At 33.9% G+C, this 21,528-nt stretch overlaps 2 protein-coding genes across 4 annotated transcripts in view; one reads left to right on the forward strand and one right to left on the reverse strand.

Annotated features, from left to right (window-relative positions):
- Positions 1–1,608: 1,608 nt before the first annotated feature.
- l(2)34Fd (lethal (2) 34Fd) lies at positions 1,609–16,308 on the reverse strand. The gene is made up of 14 exons (XM_069844390.1): positions 16,152–16,308; positions 15,687–15,732; positions 14,538–14,752; positions 14,081–14,217; positions 12,509–12,715; positions 10,707–10,935; positions 8,627–8,746; positions 7,315–7,459; positions 6,856–7,016; positions 5,587–5,753; positions 5,356–5,443; positions 4,755–4,990; positions 2,318–2,414; positions 1,609–1,784 (listed from the first exon to the last, which is right to left on the reverse strand). The coding sequence occupies exons 1-14, from the start codon at positions 16,215–16,217 to the stop codon at positions 1,671–1,673; spliced, it is 2,028 nt and encodes a 675-aa protein (XP_069700491.1). The 5' UTR covers positions 16,218–16,308; the 3' UTR covers positions 1,609–1,670.
- A 541-nt stretch (positions 16,309–16,849) lies between these two features.
- Positions 16,850–21,528, forward strand: part of Als2 (Amyotrophic lateral sclerosis 2) — a 42,759-nt gene continuing 38,080 nt past the window's right edge. The window contains exon 1 of one of the 3 annotated variants that reach the window (XM_069844383.1): positions 16,850–18,667. In XM_069844383.1, coding sequence (XP_069700484.1) covers positions 17,340–18,667 — 1,328 coding nt within the window. In that variant the 5' untranslated portion in view covers positions 16,850–17,339. The remainder of the gene's footprint in view (positions 18,668–21,528) is intronic. The other 2 variants (XM_069844385.1, XM_069844384.1) reach the window with 2 other exon arrangements.

Below are 21,528 nucleotides of genomic sequence, written 5' to 3' on the forward strand. Positions count from 1 at the left end.
CAAAATTATATTAAATTATTTTGTTTGAAATATTTCAAAGAATAACCCCCTGAAATCGTGACATTATTTACGGTTCACTCTGTATTCTTTCATTTTTTGCTGAACAATCCACGTTATGAAAGTGTTGCTGAATGAAATGGTGATCAATCATTTACAAAAATTTCGGCATTTGAAATATAAAGAAATGTCAATGTAAAGCTATCGTAAGATTTTTTAATTAACTTCAGTAAAATTTCCTTGGTAGAGTTTATATACTCCATGTATTGTGGGTCCTTATCACCACAGCAAGGCACGTCCTTAGGTTGCGGATAGAGGAGACGGCCTCCAGATATGGAGGGTAGCTGTGAATATATTGAATAAGCAGTCATGGACAGCCGATAAGGGGTGGTCCTCCAGCTTGTGGGTTGGGCAAAGGGCTAACAACCCATCACCGTAAAAAAACAGCTTGTTACGAATTCATACAATAAGATTAAATCCAGACGTTTGAGGTGGGCAGGGCATGTAGCACGTATGGGTGAATCCAGAAATGCATATAGTGTGTTAGTTGGTAGACTGGAGGGAAAAAGACCTTTTGGGAGGCCGAGACGTAGATGGGAGGATAATATTAAAATGTATTTGAGGGAGATGGGATATGATGATAGAGACAGGATTAATCTTGCACAGGATAGGGACCGATGGCGGGCTTATGTAAGGGCGGCAATGAACCTGCAGGTTCCTTAAAAGCCATTTGTAAATAAGTAACAGTTTTTATACTAAAGGATTAGGATTTGCGTTGTGGAGCTGTTCTTTAAAGTAGTATTCTGTGAGTTTAGTCACTATACCAATAGAAGATATTGTAGAGAATTCATTGACATGCAAGCAAGGGGTTGTCATCACATATCACGAAAGATTCTGGCTTATTTGAGTCAAGTTTACCCATGTTTGGTTTATGTGTTCAGAAATTTGCCGGGCATGAAAGTAGGATTTTTTTTTATACTTTACTAATGGTAGGTACTTACGTCATTCACTCGTATTAAGCCAGTTATGTAGAGCAATCTATTGACAGAGTCGTTACCCAGGATTATACCATATAACTTTATGGAAAATGGAAGAGATCATAATTTTATTATTTAACTATCATACCTGTGCACTTTACTGCACTTGTTAGAAATAAATATAAAGTAATTACATACCTAATTAAAATAGAACATTTAGTCCAGGAAACATCAGTGTTTGATAGAAGGATAAATTTTTTAATATGTTACGTAATTGTTATTATATGCATGTAATTAAAATAGGATTATTTGGTTCAGATGACATCAGTGAAATTCCGCTATTATGAACGCTGCAACACTGTAAAATATGCAAGAATAATTATTCAGTTGTCGAATATGCATAATTATCATTAGGCCTATGGTACCGATTCTTATTGAAGTTGTAATATAATATGGATATACAGTATAACCTAACCCAAGTACAGTATGGTACACAATTTGTAGGCAAATTTAATCACTTTTCGATTTAACGAAATTTCACGATAACGAAAATATAATTACATTATCCTCTCCCCCCCCCCCTCGAGTTCGTTATACTGGCATTTCATTGACAGAATATGAAAAGAATGGTGTACATTTATGATATGGTACAGTATTTTATTCTTAATATCTATGTACATATTGTAAAAATTAACATTACAAAAGCTTGTGTTTTGACCGCAGTCCAGGTAGATTCTTTGCTGGACGAAGCAACTGCCGTCTTTCCTCACGGTGTTTTCTTGCTTGTTCATGTGTACGTGATCTATCTTTCTGTAATAAACAAAAAAGTAGGAAAAGCTTAAACATTAAGTAACCACTTTTTTTTTTCAATTGAATTATTTTAAAGTTAATAATCAAACCAAAAATAATCATATTCAAATGGTGCAGTCCTGGTGAATGTTAAGCTTCATATTGCATGTGGACACAATGTATAGAACTTTTCTTTTTTAATCATTGATCTTGCTGAGAAGTGTGAACTTCAGACAAAATTTTTGAATAAATACTGCAGGAGAGTTTTAATTGTATTTTTAGCTTATCTGACAGCTGACATTACATTAATAAGGAATTTTAAAAGGCAGCTGAATTCTCACAAGAGAATTTTATTTTAACATAATTCTTTCTGCATAATTATAATGTATAATAAAATGCGTCTAAAGTATTTTGAAGAGGTAAACAGCCTGAATATTCAGATAAAGTGAAATCTTACACTTCAGTAAATACGGTATTTTGTTGTTATGTTTCTTTTGGAAAGTTTATCTCACCACAACATTTTCTTGAAGACTGAAAGTCTCATGTCACCTCACCTGTCCTGTATTGAAGGTCATTTCACGGTTTCCTGTAGACCCAAGCATTCGCACTCTATCTCTTCCTTCTTGTTGTACTCGTTCACCAAGAGATGCTCTGAAAATATATAATACAGTTCTTTAAAATGTAATTAATTAAAAAGAATTCACAGTAAGCAAACAATTTACATTCCAAGTGTCTGAAAGGCCTCCATGCATGTAGCACGAAGGTAGGCTACTTTGACTTTTACTGCTATTCCCATTTCCGTAATAATGCTCTTTCTTGCCTTATGACACAGATAAATTAAGACTGAATTTACTTTGGGTTGCCTAACTGTCCATTGTGCAACTCAAACCAAGAAATGGATTCGGAACACCTCAAAATCTGTGCGTCAGTGGCTAACCACGACAATATCTTTGAAAAATATTGGAGTGCAAGAAGTCAAATGACTTTATTGTCAAATGCCTGGCATTAGAAAACAACAACTTTAGAGCTATGCTTTTCTTAATAAAGACACACTGATCTAACCTCCCCCCCCTTTTCCCTTAAACAAAAAGGTTTCGAAATTAGTTTTAATGTGGGGGTGTGCACATGCGAGATGGAATATTTAATTTTTGCACGGTCGTGTTTTTTTGCTGTATTTGCAGCTATTGTTGTTAGACCTTGAAAGTTAGAATTCCCACACAAACTTGTTGCTAGGGAAACTATTCTTCGTAACATAAAACTATATTTAAATTTAAATAATAAATAAATAGATCCATTACAGTGAAGTTTTGCGAAGGCTTTGGAATAATATTGCTCTAAATTTTCAATACAAAATATATTATATGTGCAATTTTAAAAATATGATCGTGTAAAAATGTTGTACAATACACTTTTATAAAGTGCATTACAAAATCACGGAAATTGAAAAACTTGCTCTGCTCGTTTTTCAAACTTTGCCTGGATTTTGTAAAAAAAAAAAAAAAAACCCTTCCCAGCCTTATATAGTAATATACTATTGTTGCTCAGTGGTACTATGGATTGATTCATTTATTTAATATTGCCTCTCAGCTATATTGTTGTTATGCAGGTCTTTACACTTTTAACAAATGGCTCTTATTTATTACAGATCTCGTATTATATCTCTGCCAGTCAGCGGCTGTTAAATTTCAAGTGGCTTAGCTTACAATGTGGACGTCAGCATATTGAAAAGCTTTACAACTTTCGTCCCATCTCCTTGCCTCCCCATCGCAAATGTGATGTTGCACAGAGGCAGAGATATAATACGAGATCTGTACATCTCTTTCTTTGCAAATCATGCACCTTGTTTGCATATAAATAGTATCTTGCACAGATGTTGCAATAGTGAAAACAGTTATGAACACAGAAGGAAATATCAACGCAATCCATTATAGTTCGGAAACAGATGTCTAAATTTAAACCTGGACTGCTTATTCAGGACTGATTTCTGTAGAATGCGACATAAATACTTCCACGTATATTTCTCTAGGTACATTTTTACCATTTATTAATTTCACAGGGAATGCAAGCAAAATATATTTTAAATTAAGTGATGGTGGGCATTTTTATTTATTATAAGAGAAAGTATTGTGGTACTGTGAAAAACTGATTTAGGCATTTATATGCAAGTACGGAGAAATCAATGGATTGTTCCTTTTCAGATTGTTATAAGTAGTATCTACTTCTATACTTACTTACTGGCTTTTAAGGAACCCGGAGGTTCATTTCCGCCCTCACATAAGCCCGCCATTGGTCCCTATCCTGAGCAAGATTAATCCAGTCTCTAACCTCATATCCCACCTCCCTAAAATCCATTTTAATATTATCTTTCCACCTACGTCTCGGCCTCCCCAAAGGTCTTTTTCCGTCCGGCCTCCCAATTAATACTCTATATGCATTTCTGGATTCGCCCATACGTGCTACATGTCCTGCCCATCTCAAACGTCTGGATTTTATGTTCCTAATTATGTCAGGTGAAGAATACAATACGTGCAGCTCTGCGTTGTGTAACTTTCTCCATTTTCTTGTAACTTCATCCCTCTTAGCCCCAAATATTTTCCTAAGAATCTTATTCTCAAACACCCTTAATCTCTCTTCCTCTCTCAAAGTGAGAGTCCAAATTTCACAACCATACAGAACAACCGGTAATATAGCTGTTTTATAAATTCTAACTTTCATATTTTTTGACTACAGACTAGATGACAAAAGCTTCTCAACCAAATAATAACAGGCATTTCCCATATTTATTCTGCGTTTAATTTCCTCCCGAGTGTCATTTATATTTGTTACTGTTGCTCCAAGATATTTGAATTTTTCCACCTATTTGAAAGATAAATCTCCAATTTTTATAGTTCCATTTCGTACAATATTCTGGTCACGAGACATAATCATATACTTAGTCTTTTCGGGATTTACTACTATAATAATCTCATTATGTATTCAAGTAGTTCATACCTATTAGTCTTCTTCACTTTTCTTTGCAAGCCTTTAAATTCTTCTTCTTCCTTCAACTCGTAAAATTTAGGTCGACTTATGTCTCTTTCCATTTCAACCTCTTCATCTTCCTCTTCTCTTCTTCGCATTCTCTCTTCTTGCCTCAACAAATGATGTTGGTGTTTTACTTCTTTTGCCCACTGTTGATCATCATCTGAACTTGAGTCTGATGAACTCATTTCTGCTTCGGATCCACTCTGGAAATAGTTGTAAAGCAGTTTCAAAGCTAGGCTTACAAATGAATAATTATATAACAATAAAATACAATGCAACAAGTTTATTCTGCAAAAATCACGAAAGTGAAATATCACTGCAACTAAATTCCAGTTTAATGTGTAATGTAATAAAAACACGATTATCATGGCTGATGTAACAAAATTATGAATAGAAGTAACAAAAAATACGAGCATGTTCACGTTATAAAAAAATAGCTCTTTCACAGATATCTAAGGCACACTTTTCTGCAATATCACTGCAATTAAATTTCAGTTTAATGTACGTAATAATAGAGTATCATTGTCTTCGGACAGTAAATAAACAATAACAACATTGTATTATATACCTCTACTTCGTTGAACTGTTGGACAAGTTGCTTCTTCAGTTCCTTCTTACGACTCTTATCGAGTCTTGAGACAACTGGGTTCAGCAACCTAGAAAAATGTTAATGCAAAGATCATCTATAGTACTCCTTTCAAAACATGATAATTAAGTATGCACAGAATGAACTTCATTTCATAATTTTAAACACGTTCAACATATTAAAATTTGCTGAAAAATATATGTGCTCGCTCACCTGTATTCCTCAGCATTCTTATCAACTTCGAAGTCTGGGTTCTCAAATAAAGCTTTGAAACGGTCATCCTTCAGTAAGTTTGTACCACTCTTGTTCTTCTTTCTCTTTTCTTTCTGCTCATCATCCATCAGTTTCAAAGCTAGATCCTTATTGACTTTTGGTAGAGTCTATATTAGAGAGATCAAATGAAATAAATATACTGTAAAGGCATGGTGAGGAGATAAATTTTTTTCCAAAATCCCATAAAGAAAAATGCCTGTAATGAATGTTTTATGACTATTACCCTTTTACTACGTCATACTACTTTTGACCAATAAAACTGTACGGATGGACGTCTTTCAATCAATCATGCCTGCTTACCACACAATTTTATCACTTCCCTAGCATTTGTTTCTTTGTTTACCAACATTTCAAACTGCAAATTCTTTACGGTACTATAAAACATGCTTTGCAATAGTCATTTGTTTCCCGCATAGATAATCGACTGAAAATGGCAGCTCCATTCAAATGTTTTGGTGAAGGTAACATTAGTGAAATAGAATTTAGTAAGCCAATTAATATCTATTTTACTGTATTAGGGTACTTTATTCTTTCTAATCTTTTTATACTTTCTTGTTTTTATCACCTCCCTATCATTTGTTTTTTTGTTTGCCAACATTTCAAACTGCAAATTCTTTATGGTACTATAAAACATGCTTTGCGATCATCATTTTACCACATAGACAGTCAACTGAAAATGGCAGCTCCATTCAAACATTTTGGTGAAACTAACATTATTGAAATAGAATTTTAGTAAGTTAATTAATATTTTATTGTATTAGAGTACTTTATTTCTTCTAATCTTTATATAATTTCTTCTGTGTAATAGTCAATTAAATCCCACTAAAGTTTTGATTTTCTCTAGATAAATGAAAACCTCCAGTGAGATTACTGTTGATAAAACCTAAGAACTGCAAATATAGATCTGTTTTAAAATCTCGCATGATTTTATTTTCTGTATTGTATATAAAAAAAAAGAAGTGCTCTAAACATCTACTGGTTTAATTAAAAATTCATGACAGCACTTCAAATATGATCAAGTTTGCTGTTTTCAGCGACATTTATATCAGTTTAATTGTTCTTAACATTAACTATTAAATACCAGTATACATTTCTGTGTATGTGTGGTGCAACACTAAATAGAGAAAAACTAAAAGACTACATATGGAGATATGGGGATGTAAAAATTTAATTAAGAACTGGATTTTTTTTCTTTCCCCTCTCTCTTACCTGTAGCTTTACACGATTCTCCCTGCTTTCTTCAATCTTTTCTCTGACTTTCTTTTTCTTGTATTCTTCAAATGCAAATGGATCTGCTACAGACTTTGCTTTTTTGTAGAGACGAATATCCACAAAAAAGCCATGCATATAAGCCCTGAGAAGATTTGTTCCTGCAATAGTTAATTTTAATGTAAATTGCATTATGTATGCAGTAACTTACTCTATAGAATAGAATTATGCATAAAGGAATTTGTTGAACACTGTTTCTAACTAAGGCAATGTTATACTTACAAAGAGTGCATTCTAGTGATACTAAAAATATTCCTATCCTATATAGTGAGGTGCCGAAGAATAATTGAACAATGACATTAATAATTCAATATTTCGTATTTCTAGAGACAAAAATTTAAGGATAGAGTTAACTTTCAATTTATACTGTAACAGTTATGATGCTACATAGCCTATTACCCAGGAGATGATCCAATCCCAAATCACTTAGTTCTTTCCTTGTTACAAATTTATAATCGTCGTATACTGTGTCCATTTGACTTTCCTCCAGCTCTTCTGTCAAATTATCCAGGAAACTACACCATCGTGGGGCTGGACCCAAGCTCTGCAATCATAACAGTAAAATATATATAATACCACACCAAAAAAAAAAAAAGAAGCAGTGTATTATAATAATAAATGATTGAAAGAATTTTAGTTTTGTTTTTTAAATGTGCAAAAATTTGATCCTAACAAATGTAACATTTTAAAATTATTTTGTAGAACAAAAAGTTACATTTGTTTGGGTCAAATTTCTGCACATTTAAAGGACAAAACTAAAATTCTTTCAATCATTTATGATAATAATACACTGCTTTCTTAAACTGACTGAGCATATTGGGAATTAAATCAATTGTTTTCCCAAAACACGCTATGAAATGTTTCATATAAAACAGTTTTCATCTCGAAAAGGAAGCAAAAACGAGCAAAAGTGTATTAAACTTTTGTTTGAGATATCTCAAAGAATAACCCTCTGAAATTAATGACATTACTTATGGTTCACCCTGTATGTATATATTAGTACATTATGCAACAAGCCTATAATGATAGAATTAAGCGAGTATGGATGTTTATGAAACGAGCGCAAGCGAGTTTCATAATTTTCATACGAGCTTCTTAATTACCATTATAGGCGAGTTTCATACGACTTTTTATGCTCGACCATATTTCTAACTTGAAATTATTCAGATGTATACAGTTTATTTGTATCTGACAAGATCGGAAGTGACCTTGTTCTAGGTCGTGAATTGTGAGATGTGCGCAGATGCGAAAGTATTGATTTTTTCCGTGGAACAATAATGTCTTTGACTTGATGTAATCCTGTTAAACTTGGTATAACCTTGATTATTGAATTCGACATTGAAAAACGAGATGACAAATTGAATTTATTTGAATATTATTTACAATTAACGCTAATTATTATAGTAACAGAACATAACCTTCTGCGACAGTATTGGATTTCCAGCCTCTGTGACTTTTCGCTAATTCTCTTTCGATTGCATATCCGAGAATAATCGATACTTGCAGTTTTATAACGGTACAAAGCTGACTTGTCATTGGCTGACCACCTGTAAGCTGAGTTGTCATTGGCTGAAAACACCTGTACTTTAATGACATGCATTAAAGGACTGCTACCAGGTGTATAATTACTACATTTCGGCATGGTCGAGCATAAAAATATATATAACTTAAATTTAGTTTCTAAAAATTAATATACAGTATCAGTACTCACGGGTATGTAGTATGTTTGTATCTTTGTGTCTTCATTAGCGGCAAAAATCATTCCAGTGTTTGGCACGAGACAGAGACCATTAAAATCAGCAGTACCTTCTATTGATGTGAACAACTTACCCTGACACACAAAAGAAAATTATAAATAATCAAGATAATGGGGCAATGGTTAATTCAAGCGTGTGTAATTTCAGGCAAATTACAGTTTATCAATAATGAGTCTTGAAATAATTGTATTTATTCACTGTATATCTCAGGTGGCAGTAGTAGATATCACGGAATGTGTCTGCTTGAAATATACAATCAGTGTTCGTTTTTAGTAACATGTACACTACTGGTCAAAAGTTTTCGATCACCTATCACAACTATGGATTTATGGTTAAAACAGGGATTTCGTTTTGAATATTCTATCATATCATAATGCTAGAGAGGGAAAATATTTATTTTTTGATCTATTTAGTTTTTTCTGATGTGGTTGTACATTGAAATAAAGTATATAATTGTTTTCACAGCTGATCGAAAACTTTTGACTAGTAGTGTAGGTGTATTCTTGGTATAGGTGAATGACTTTTCATTTAACTGCTAAATAGCATTATTTTCTATTTTCATTTGCTGTATATTCTTTAAATGTGAATCTAGAGAAGAGTGAATTAGCCTTGGATTTTCATTCCACCAATATGGACTTCTTTAACTTGTTCATGAAAACACTACTTGAGGATTTAAGTCAGGCCTGGGCAAACTAACCAAAACTTTTTAAGAGGCAGGCAGAAAATTATTTTAAATTTCATTTGCTTCCCTCTACAACGCAAGAATTATACACTATCTTTGCTGTATATAGGGGGAGGGGAAGAAAAAAAAAGAGAAAGAGGGAAGTACCAACAAACTTGTATCATAGTATTAGTTTATATGTAAATACCTATGTATATGGTGTAACATAGTATTAGTGTGTATGTAATATATATATATATATATAGTATGTAATGTAATGTAGTAGGGGGGGAAAAAATTATGGAAAAAAAAAACAGTAGAAAATAGTTAAGGAAAAAATGAGTGCCGCGGAATGGTTACATACTTCCTCCTACATTTATGCATTAAGCAAAATTCAGTCAATTCAGTTCATCGTTTTATTTCCTTGTATTATTACTGTTATTGTTATTATTATTGTTAATATTACCATTAATATATTGTGAAAATAAAAAAAAAAAGGTCAATACGGTACATTTTAGTTCCACAAATGTGTATGTGCAAGAATCATGTAACATATTTTTTGGCAGATTTTATATTTTAGCATCAATCTCATAGCAAGTTTCCACTTGGTGAGCACGTTTATTTTCCTTTTTGGTTTTTGTCCAATGATATATCCACTCATTGCTTTTTTTTTTTCTGGTGGAACGCACAGAAATGGCATTCCAGCATCTTTCTGAAATTTTTCTTCGAACTCTGCCTAGGTCTTTAAAGTCTTAAAGTTGAGCGAAAAGGAGGTTAAAAATGACAAAATTCCCGTGCACTCGACAGTAACCATCTTCCAGCCATTATAATTTATTCTACATAGAGTTCCACCACTTTCAAGCACTGTATCCACTTAATATAATCTTAAGTGGAGCATGAAGGCCTGAGTACTTCGTGGAAAGCAGTCTTCTTACCTCTCTTACAGACTACCTCAACACATGAATCATATAAATTTATTATTTTTTTTTTTCATAGTGTATATTTAACCTGCCATCATTAAGGACACAAACGTGTGAAACAGTAAATCTGAATTTAAACAGTAACACAACACAGCATTAACTTCTGAAAGTAACAACAGTGTTGCTTTCTGCTTAGTGAGGTGGAAATGAAGACTGCCACCAGAACTAATGCTCTAAAACTTTAAATATCATTGCAATGTTTGAAATGCTTAACATTCCAGTTACGTTTAGTATTTATTGTTTTTAACAGAAATTGTCCATAAATAATGGTTTTCCTTTACCCAAACTTAATTTTAGTTGCCATAAATCTGTCTTCTGTATCTTTCTCTGTAAGCCCATGATTGTGCATGCTTCTCTTTACTCCGTCAATCAACAGTATTTATTATTACTTACTGAATTTTTTTCCCATATTTTAATAATAGATCTGTCCATAGACAGAACTAAATCCTGAGAATTGTGAAACTCCACATCTCGTATAGGAAGTCCGTACATGTGATCTTTGACTTGAAGAGGTCTGCTGGACCTAATATCATACAACAGAATTTGACCTGTTGCAGTTCCGACACCCAGTGTTAGGCTCCCTTGGAATGTAAGTGCTGTCACAGATGGGAAGCCTTCTAATCTGAAAGAAAAATAAACCCTTGAACATACAAAAGAAATCTGAAGGCAGTTAACAACGTGGTTTGTTTCGTGTGTCATAAAATCTCTGTTTCTACCATTTCATTTTCAGGATTGTTTCAGAATTACATTTGTATATCTCAACCAATACGAGATAACAACTATTAATAAATACGCATTTCTTTACTTGCGGCTTTTAAGGAACCTGGAGGTTCATTGCCGCCCTCACATAAGCCCACCATCGGTCCCTATCCTGTGCAAGATTAATCCATCTCTATCATCATATCCCACCTCCCTCAAATCCATTTTAGTATTATCCCCCCCATCTATGTCTCGGCCTCCCAACTAACACTCTGTATGCATTTCTGGATTCGCCCATACGTGCTACATTCCCTGCCCATCTCAAACGTCTGGATTTAATGTTCCTAATTATGTCAGGTGAAGAATACAATGTGTGCAGTTCTGCGTTGTGTAACTTTCTCCATTCTCCTGTAACTTGATCCCTCTTAGCCCCAAATATTTTCCTAAGAACCTTATTCTCAAAAAACACTCAATATCTGTTCCTCTCTCAAAGTGAGAGTCCAAGTTTCACAACTATACAGAACAACCGGTAATATAACTGTTTTATAAATTCTAACTTTCAGATTTTTTGACAACAGACTAGATAACAAAAGCTTCTCAACTGAATAATAACAGGCATTTCCCATATTTATTCTGCGTTTAATTTATTCTAATCTCAAAATATGGTGAAACTGAATTAAATTAATGTTATTTCAGTAAATAAATTCATGTGTGTACCAACATACTGTGTGAAGGGGACAGTGCAGATCATGGATTCAAATCTGGCCAATAATGATAGATTTAAACTTGCGTTAGTTGAGTACAGAGAAAAATATGATATCCACTATACTATCAAGAACAAGTACGGAAATTTTATTTTGAACTTAGTTTTTCTTTTTAAGAGCAGTTGTGTGTAATAGCTTATATGGTAAATCGAAATATGCATATACATAAATAACTAACAATAGAATCCTTCATCTGTTCTGTCCCCTTCACACAGTATGTTGGTACACACACATGAATTTATTTACTGGAATAACATCCTCTGAATGACAAGGAAAATGGGTTAAATGATCCCAAAAGTGGCCATTGGAAAACAACAACAACTTTCTCTGAATGAGCAAGGAACACTTTTGGCACCATGTAGCAGATCCAAAGTATATAAACTATATCTTTGTTCATTAATAAAAGCGAGGGAAGTTAATTCTATGTCCACGCATTTCATTAACTACCGGTACATGATTATTATAAATTGTGGATGACTGGTAGAAAAGATCTGAATCGTGTCAATTAAAAATCTCAATGCCCCACAGTCTTGTTGCATACAACAATATTTACCACATACAAATACAAGGTCTAAAAATTGAAAATGGGCATCAATTAAGTTGAGAATAGTTGAAAGAAGGTGAATAAATTAATTGCCAATGTTTGACATTGGAAACTAAGCAACCAAGCACAACTGTTACGAGACTTTCATTTGTTAAAACAATATGTGAAACTGACAGACTTCTACTTACTGTGCATCTGTGATACTGAGGGCACAATCCAAAGTGCCTACTCTGCTTCTGGCACGTGGGTCCCACGCCTCAACTTTCCCTTCTTGTGTCCCAAAAACAAGCAGTTGATGAACAGGATTTATGGCACATCGATTTACTTCAGACGCATCAGTCACCAGAGAGTTCAGAAACTGACCTTGTTCCAAGTTCAACCTATAGACTTCAGGACTGCAATACAATACATCGAGGTCTTCAGACTCTAGGGCAAATCCAGATTTTAAAAAATGCTAACTTTTATCAAATTATGAACCTCATGGTTTTCTTTCCATAAATAAGTTCTAAAACTTATTAAACGAGACGTAATAATAACGGAATGAAATGCACACAAAGAAAAAAAGTGTGTCTCCTTTCCTCCTTACATTTGGGGACTCAACAGACGAAACAGGTTTTACATAAGGTGAGAGTCCTGTGCATGTCACTGAGGTACATGGGAAGAAGGGAAACTTTCATATGAACAGATAATTTTTTATCAATTCTTGGTGCTATTTGACTGTTAATTATATTTCATTAATTCTATTTTTTTTATTTAATTTTCTTTTTTCTTTTTAATTATTCCTTAATTCACTTTTTAACTTTATTTTTTAAATTTTAATTAGTCATGATCTACTCTCTTAACAGATATACAGCAGTTTCAGACTCACAATGTTTTACAGTATTTCTAATTGAGCTTTTGCATCCATAATAAAATTACACAGTTCTCACCATGATAAACTTACTAAAATGAAATAAGAAGTTAAGATAATAACTTTTGTTAAATATAAAATTAATATATATAGCCTGACAGCAGAAAGAAAAGGATGTGTCTAGTATTCTATAGTTTTTCGTGGCAAGTACAAAATAAAGGGTAACTTTTTGTATGTCTAATAGTTTTCATCCTGCTAAAATTTTACACCAAAATTCGATATATGTAAGCTTACAATTTCCAGTATATTCAACAAGTAGAAATAAACGAAATATTAATTAATTTATTATATTAATAAAACTGGACAGACATATTAAAATTTCCACTGACAAACTTGAGTATTTAGCACATTACAGCATGTGTACTATCTTTCATAACAGGTCAAACTGTAGGTTTTTTTTTTGGGTTATTTTACGACGCTGTATCAACATTAGGTTATTTAGCGTCACATCTAGGTTATTTAGCATCTGAACGGTATGAAGGTGATAATGCCGGTGAAATGAGTCCAGGGCCCAGCACCGAAAGTTACCCAGCATTTGCTCATATTGGGTTGAGGGAAAACCCCGGAAAAAACCTCAACCAGGTAACTTGTCCTGACTGGGATTCGAACCCGGGCCACCTGGTTTCACAGCCAGACGCGCTGACCGTTACTCCACAGGAGTGGACTCTGTAGGTTTTACTGAAGCATTTTCTCACAAATTGGTTTACATTTGCTGAAGATTTAATTGTTAGTCAGTTAGTAGAACAATACAATTACTGTTTTTTATAATTTGCAGAAAATTGTGCTAATGCTTTAATGTGACATGGAAATTATCTGATCAGTTTTGAAAAAAAATGAAGTTTAAATGTACCCGACTCCCACAACGTAGAGGTCACATGTTCCAGGATGGTACTTCAAATCACGTCCAAATCTTGGTATCCTAAGTCTGTAGTATCGTCCATGTGCTGCATGGAATTCTACATATCGATCAGTATGCAAGAGCACTACCTGTAAATAGAAATATGGTAGATCTATCTTACATTCTTTACTTTATTCTGAAACAATTTAAGTTGACACAACATTTAATGTTCATCTAATTAATGTCAAGACATATATTTGAATTTGTTCTATTTTTATTCAATTACATTAACAAATTAAGTTGTGATTTTTCTTAGAAAATTGCAGAGATTTTATTCCATGTTGTAACATAATTAATTAGAGATCATGTAACAAAATTTATGGGAACATAATACATAAGCATAAACAATTTATGTACTCGAGTCACTTGAAATAACTTCAACATAGATCCAATACAATAACATAACTACCTTACTGTAATCATCAGACAGTATTTCAAATGTGACAACTTCTGAGTCAAAACATCTTTCAAATTTCATGGCAAGGTTATTGACATCATAGCATCGGACACGGGGCTTGTAGATTCCAGTTGCCAAAATGAAGTTTCCATCTGCTGATACTTTCACTGTAGTGCTCACTCCAGGCATTTCGAAATCCTGGATTAATTCGATTCTCCTTCGTATATCTGTAAATGATGTCAAGCTCAAAAATGATTAACATATTAATAAATTTCACACATATTACTGAGGTCTGTATTTCTAGAAAAAACTACAAAACACATGCGGTATTATGTATTTCATTAGGCACATTTTTCAGTCAAGTGTTCTAATAAAGAATAAGATGTTTTTCTGTCTGAATTGACTTTTTTTTAGAACACAACAACAGTAATGACATTGTTAGATTCTCCCAGTATTTGCAGCGAAAATAAACCTAAATAAATGACTGTGTAATACGTATGCCTATGGTGCGTGAAAAATTACAAGAGTAATTTACAGACATTTGCTATTTTAGCATACTAGCACAGTCTACTATATACAGTCACGAAGCTTGAGTTTTTAAGGTGTGGTAGAAACAATAGATTGTGACGGTACTATTTTGCATTGCCTGTAATGAGGCGATATTAGCGATCCTCGTGGTGAGCAACTATCTAATGTTTGCATATTTACTACGTATTGATCTTCGCGACTGTATATACTAGACTGTGATACTAGTATTCAACAATTACTACAATTACAACTGTAATTATTTACTTTAACGGCACTATGGGTTTACTGTAGGTATTTGGCACATATTAGTGTAGTGATAGCATATGATCCTGAGCATTGTATTGCACTATGCTTTATCCTCTGCCAGCGTGTATTTCCATAAATATTGCAAGTTAAAGGTTAGGTTGGGTGTTGGGATAGCTAAGTGACATGAGGCTGAGGAATTTGACAAGGTTCGAGTGGGTTAGATGAAGGATAACTGACAGGACACAGGGGATTGTGACAAGGTTAGTCACAGTTGTCGCAACTCTCTCTCTCGGCTCTCCCTACATCTGACCACAAATAATCCCACTAAAGTAAACAAATACCACTTCAAGAAAATAAAACTTCAGAGCACATTATTTATTCTCTTACCAACATTCTTCTTCTGCAATGCACGCCTCTTCCGATCAGAAAGCCACTAAAATGAAAAAAAGTGAACAATAAAGTTACTTAAATGTTGTTTTCCGTAACCAATTTCAGTACAAGAAAGATAATATAAAGAATAAATAGTTTAATTTCATGTCTCTAGGCTATTCATAGTATCAATAATGTTAGTCAGCATTTATGAGGCAACTACGCCAGGCAATAATGGGGTAGGATTATATCAGGTACGTCACACATTAAAAAGAAAACTTTTAGTCCTACGTTACGTAAATACAGAATTTGGAGTTACTATTTCTCTGAAAATCCAAAATAAGTTATCACCGAAGTAATTTATCGGGAATAAGTGTACATATCAGCGAAATTGTTCGAAAAAAAAAACAATTAGGTTAGTGAACGTCCACATTAATTTTTTTTAAACCATAGACAGATATCATAGCGACTTGTTTAGCCTACCTCTGGTAGAGATTTGCCTGCACTCAAATTATATATCTTCACGTTATTAGGGTCGGACACCAACATTATAAACCTCTTAACCTGTAGACAAAATAACTAGCCACTTTCAACCATAACAAAAAACACGTGGTACACCTCAACCTCGGTCAACAGTGACCAGTGTTGCCAACTCGATTCTTAAAAATCCGCTGTGAAGCCATGCAGAAACCGCTAAATTGCTATATTGTCAATGTACATTATATTATTTTGCTGCTGTGAGTGCTAAAATACCCGCTAAATCCCTATATCATCAATACAAATTTCATACGTTTTACCCGCTAAACTAACGCCGTAAAACGCTAGACCTAGCGGTAAAACCGCTGAATTGCCAACACTGACAGTCACATAGTATACCAGTGCCACCAATTCCAGCTTTAGAATTACCCTATATAAGTTATCAAATTAACTATGTTGACATTTTTAAAAACAAAAATAAAGTACATAGAGGAATACAATATGCAGACAGAAAAGTTAATGAAGAAGGAAATACGTTTATTTCACCAATTGAATATTTTTTTCTAAAGATGCTACTTTAGCGCTCTGATCAGGGGTTAGCGGAGAATAACTTAATGTTGGTATTGATATGGCTCACAACGAAGTTACCAATATAGAAAGGGAAAATTGTGTATAATCTTTGATGGAGTAATGTAATTGACGCATCTGTGTTTAAGAAATCAGTTCAGAAGGGGTCGGAAGGTAACAATCGATTTTTATACGCTTATTATAAAATTCCTTTCACGGATATTAGGCGATTTTGAGGGTAATTATGTGTAAAGAGAGTAAATTTTCATTACCGCCGTGTTACGTCAATTGAATGTAGGAACTGGCTGCATGGAAAATAACCATCACCTAATCTTATTTTTATTAGCATTCGAAGGTGGTAAAAGTGGTTGTAGTGGAGGTGGTGGAAGGTGGAGGTGGAGCAGACGAGGAGTAGGAGAAGGAGAAATTTATAGTATATGTAATGAGTTTTCAGATCCTCATTGATTGCGAAATGAAAACTTCCTGGAAATGAAATCACACAATGACACATAACTATGATGTTGCGAGAGTAACTAAATGTTCAGAATTGTTAAGCATATATGTTCCGAAGATTCCATTATATTCGACTTTTATATGAAGGAAATTTGACATGTCTGCTAGATCAGGATGAATGAGATACATCTATGGTTTGGTCTCGACAAGCTTTCAGTGGCCTTTGAACCATCAGATCTACCAAATGACATAATTAAAATATGCAAGATAAATCACCATATGTTTGCGCTAACGAGGAATAATAGTATTTATCATAGTGAAGTTAATAATAATTGTGATAAACTAGTTTTCACTAATACTAATATATCAGCCATAGACATAGCATGTAATACAAAAATTCTATATTTTGTGAATGATAATGGTCAAGTTTTTAAAACTACACCAGAGGATTTGGATGCCAAAGAAGAGATAGTTTTGAAAGAAGATGCAAAATGTTGTAGTCACGGTTATAAAACTTCAGGGCATAAAGTCAAAGTGAAGTCTATAGCTGCTGAAGAGTGTAGTTGTCTCTATGTCACTGAGAATGGACAACTTTGGGTGTCTGGTGATCAACCAAAATTGGGGTTGCAAGACGAAGCTCCGCAGAAAGTGACATTTTTTGAAAAACGTTTTATTATATCAGTAGCATGTGGGGCAAAGTTTAGCATTGCCTTGGCCTACAAACCTGGGCATTTCGTTCCTGAAAATGGTGATAGTGACACCGATGATGATAATGAAGGAGATGTGTTTGTGTCTAATTGCCCTCTCTGCATATCATCCCCTATATCTCAACAGTCTACATCAGATACATGTCCGCTTGGCCTTCACGTACAACAAACAAGTGATGAACACTGTTCCACTTCAACTACAAGCAAAGAAAACACGGCTGAAGACAAGAAGAGTACAGATGATTCTACTTCAGGATCGACCGATGGAAAAGGTGATGTGAAAGGTAAACTTTGTAATTTATCTAGTAATCATACAGAATCAGAAGGTAATGTTATTCCCTCAGAGAGCTCGCAAAATCCACATGAAAATGATGGCATATCAAGAACTGACAATTTAGAACAGTGTGATTTAAATGATGGTGAAATTGACTGTGTGAAAGAAGAAAAGAAAAACGAATTTTTCATCAATACTGAGGCAGCCCGCCAGTTTCTTACTCGTCAACTTTCTTGGGTATCTAGTTACGGAGGAACTAGTGAGGATCTTGTCGAATGTGCAGAAGCTTCTCTCGCTCGTCCGTCACAAATTATAAAGCAGAATATGTCTAGTGTAGCGAGTCTTGTGTATGAAGGAGTTAAAACTGTGGGTGACAGAGGAGCTACGTTGTTCAGACATATGAGTGGAGGTTCAGAGACTAGTGAAAGTGTGCCAGGAGGTCTTGTCGGCTGTGAATCATTTGAGGAGTTGAGCGCAGAGGACTTCATTGTAGCTGCACCTAGCATCACATCAAGCCTCAGGTACGATATGAAAGCTATTGTTAAAATTAGAATTAGCATATATGTAGCCTATGTAATAAGGATTTATAAAGTACCTATGATGTTTAGAACCTAATCATCTTCAGACCTAATAAGTTAATAATACAAACTTTGCCCTTTGTTGTGTATAAGATAGGCCTGTCTGTAAACTTCACCTAAATAGTGGTATTTATGTAGAATGTGTTTCTTCTCAATAGTGTAGCAAAAGATTAGGTAAATGAATTAACACTGTTTATTCAATTTTACAGTAATTTACAGAAATTTGCAGAATTACTTACCAGTACCAGTAAGTTCTATAGCCAGGGTAAACTCGATCACTGTGTAGCCTACTACTACAGATTTTCCCGCAAAATTGTTAATTTTCATTACCAGTATAATGGAAAGAAGTAGAAGATTAAAAAGAAATATTGTGATGGTGTAAAAATATATTAACTTAGCCTATAAGTAGGCCTACATGGTTTTAGCATCCTTTAGACCTGTATTGAAAAAAGTGGTTTTTGGCCTCCATCCATCTGCTGTCTGGCCTTCTGTGTACTATGATCGCTCTTAAGAATTTTGTGTAGGGCTTAGGCCTAGCCTATATGAGATGTAGACTCCTACTTGTAAAGTCCTGCGAAAGGCGTATGATACAACATTTTTAAGGTCTGAAAAAGAAAAATTCAGTACAGTTTATGAATAACCTACAGTAATTTGTTACTGTTGTAGGCCTACACTTCATGTTTTGAAACAACCAAACTGTAACTGCAGCCTCTAGGTGCCATGATTTTGTCTGAAAAATATGAAATGATTAATGTTGTTGATGTTCAATGTGCTTTGTTAGTTACTTTGATGTCATTTGTAGTCTTACTCTCCAATATTTTGCAACAGTATGGTAGGCTTATACTACAGTACATGACTCCTGTGCTAGGGCTACACACAAGTTGGGACTCATTCATATTTTCATTGTTCTGGCATAAAATGCAACTCGGTGACAATAGAATTTTTATGTGGACTAGATGTTTATCCAGGTAGTTATGACTAGCCTTAGAAGATGGAAAGAGGTAACAGCCTTATCAGGAATGATTTCTGAATTTTGAATAAGATGTTCCCCATTTTTTTTTTTTTTCATGAGGCGGTGATTCTGTTGATACTATTTTTGTTTTTGTTTGCATTTGGCTTTTACATTTTGGAAGGAAAATGGCTCCATTGTTATTTTCATTGGAATTTGTGTCTTTTTTCCCAACTAGTCCTGCAGTTTCATTATTATCTACACTAATAACATGAGAGGGGATTCGCTTTCAGAGGTTAAGTTTTCTCATTGTTATAAAGCTCACAGATAATAGCACTCTTACTTTCCATCACAGGGAGGAGAGATTTTTTTATTTGTTACGTAATAAGTTATGTTCTTTTTCGGCTTTTCGGTCCAAATTTTGTCATCAGGGCAGGGTTCTGTCTCGAGAGACAAATGACCAAAGGGCTGGAGCCCCGTAGTTATTTGCCTATTGTTCAGAGACCCCTTACAAGGGTGCGTTTTCGTATACTTTTAAAGATTTTTTCTCTCATTACCTTCTTGATTTATTGTACATATAAACAGGAAATTATATATATATATATATATTTGTCATTCCAGTAAACATTTAATTTCTAATAATATTGGTAAAGTGGTCAAGTTTACTCTCTTTTAAAGTTTAGTACATAAGGGGAGCCTATTATCAACTGCATGTTTACAGGAATACTGACACTGTGAAGACATAGGCGTACCATGTGTGAAAGTATGCGTGTCTATATACAGTACTTTTTTTTTTCTAGCGGAATGCCATTCCGGCACCTTTTTGTTATATTTTTCTTCACGGAACCGAGAAATGTTCGAATTTCGCGCCACCAATATATTGTGAGGCTTCTTCCAACTAAACTTCATTCTCTCTCCACTGAGATCCTGCTAGCCCTGATCATATATCTGTAGTGCTCGGGAAAAGTGACACAAGTCAGTTTCCACAAACCTTTTTTGATAATTTATTGACAACTTACGGAACATCTGCTCGCTTGGAAAAAAATACATAGGTATTCCTCCCATTACAATAATTCATACAGAAAAAAATCAAATCGACATAAACCAGTGTAAGTTGTCAATAAATTATCAAAAAAGGTTTGTGGAAACTGACTTATGTCACTTTTCCCAAGCACTGCAGATATAATATGTAACTTAACATTTTAAAATTCCTTTCCAGAACGAAAAGTTACATTTGTTCACATCAAATTTCTGTACATTTAGAAGACGAAACTAAGATTCCTTTAAATTGACTGCCCTCTTAAATTTACTGAGCATGTAGGGAATTAAATCAATGACCTTTTCAAAACACGCTGTAAAATGTTTCATATAAGTTAAAACAATTTTTATCTCGAGAAGGAAGCAAAAACAAACAAAATTGTATTGAACTTTTTTGTTTGAAATATCTCAAAGAATAACCTCTTGACATTAATGACATTACTTAGATCCATTCTGTATTTTAGATTTCAGAGTCCAGTCCATTAACTGCATTCGATGTTATGACTTTAATAGTGCACATCACCTAGGAAGCATAAACGACAATTTCGTGCAAGAATGGCATCCCACTATATTTATATAGGACATGCTAGAAATGTCATGCACAAATCGCTAAAAATGCAGGTGTTCGTTCCTTTAAAAAATTGTACTTATTACAATTCTGATGATGAAGCTGTGAATTTTTTTCCTGTTTGAGGATATACCCAGAGTAACAAATTCGTTTACACTTATTATATTTTTCACTTCACAGTTATAGTAAAAAAAATTGTTCCAGATGTTAATATTTTCCAAATTTTCACTTTAAAATTTGTCTTTATTT

This window comes from Periplaneta americana, chromosome 13 (genome assembly GCF_040183065.1).
Source record: "Periplaneta americana isolate PAMFEO1 chromosome 13, P.americana_PAMFEO1_priV1, whole genome shotgun sequence".
Lineage (NCBI taxonomy): Eukaryota > Metazoa > Arthropoda > Insecta > Blattodea > Blattidae > Periplaneta > Periplaneta americana.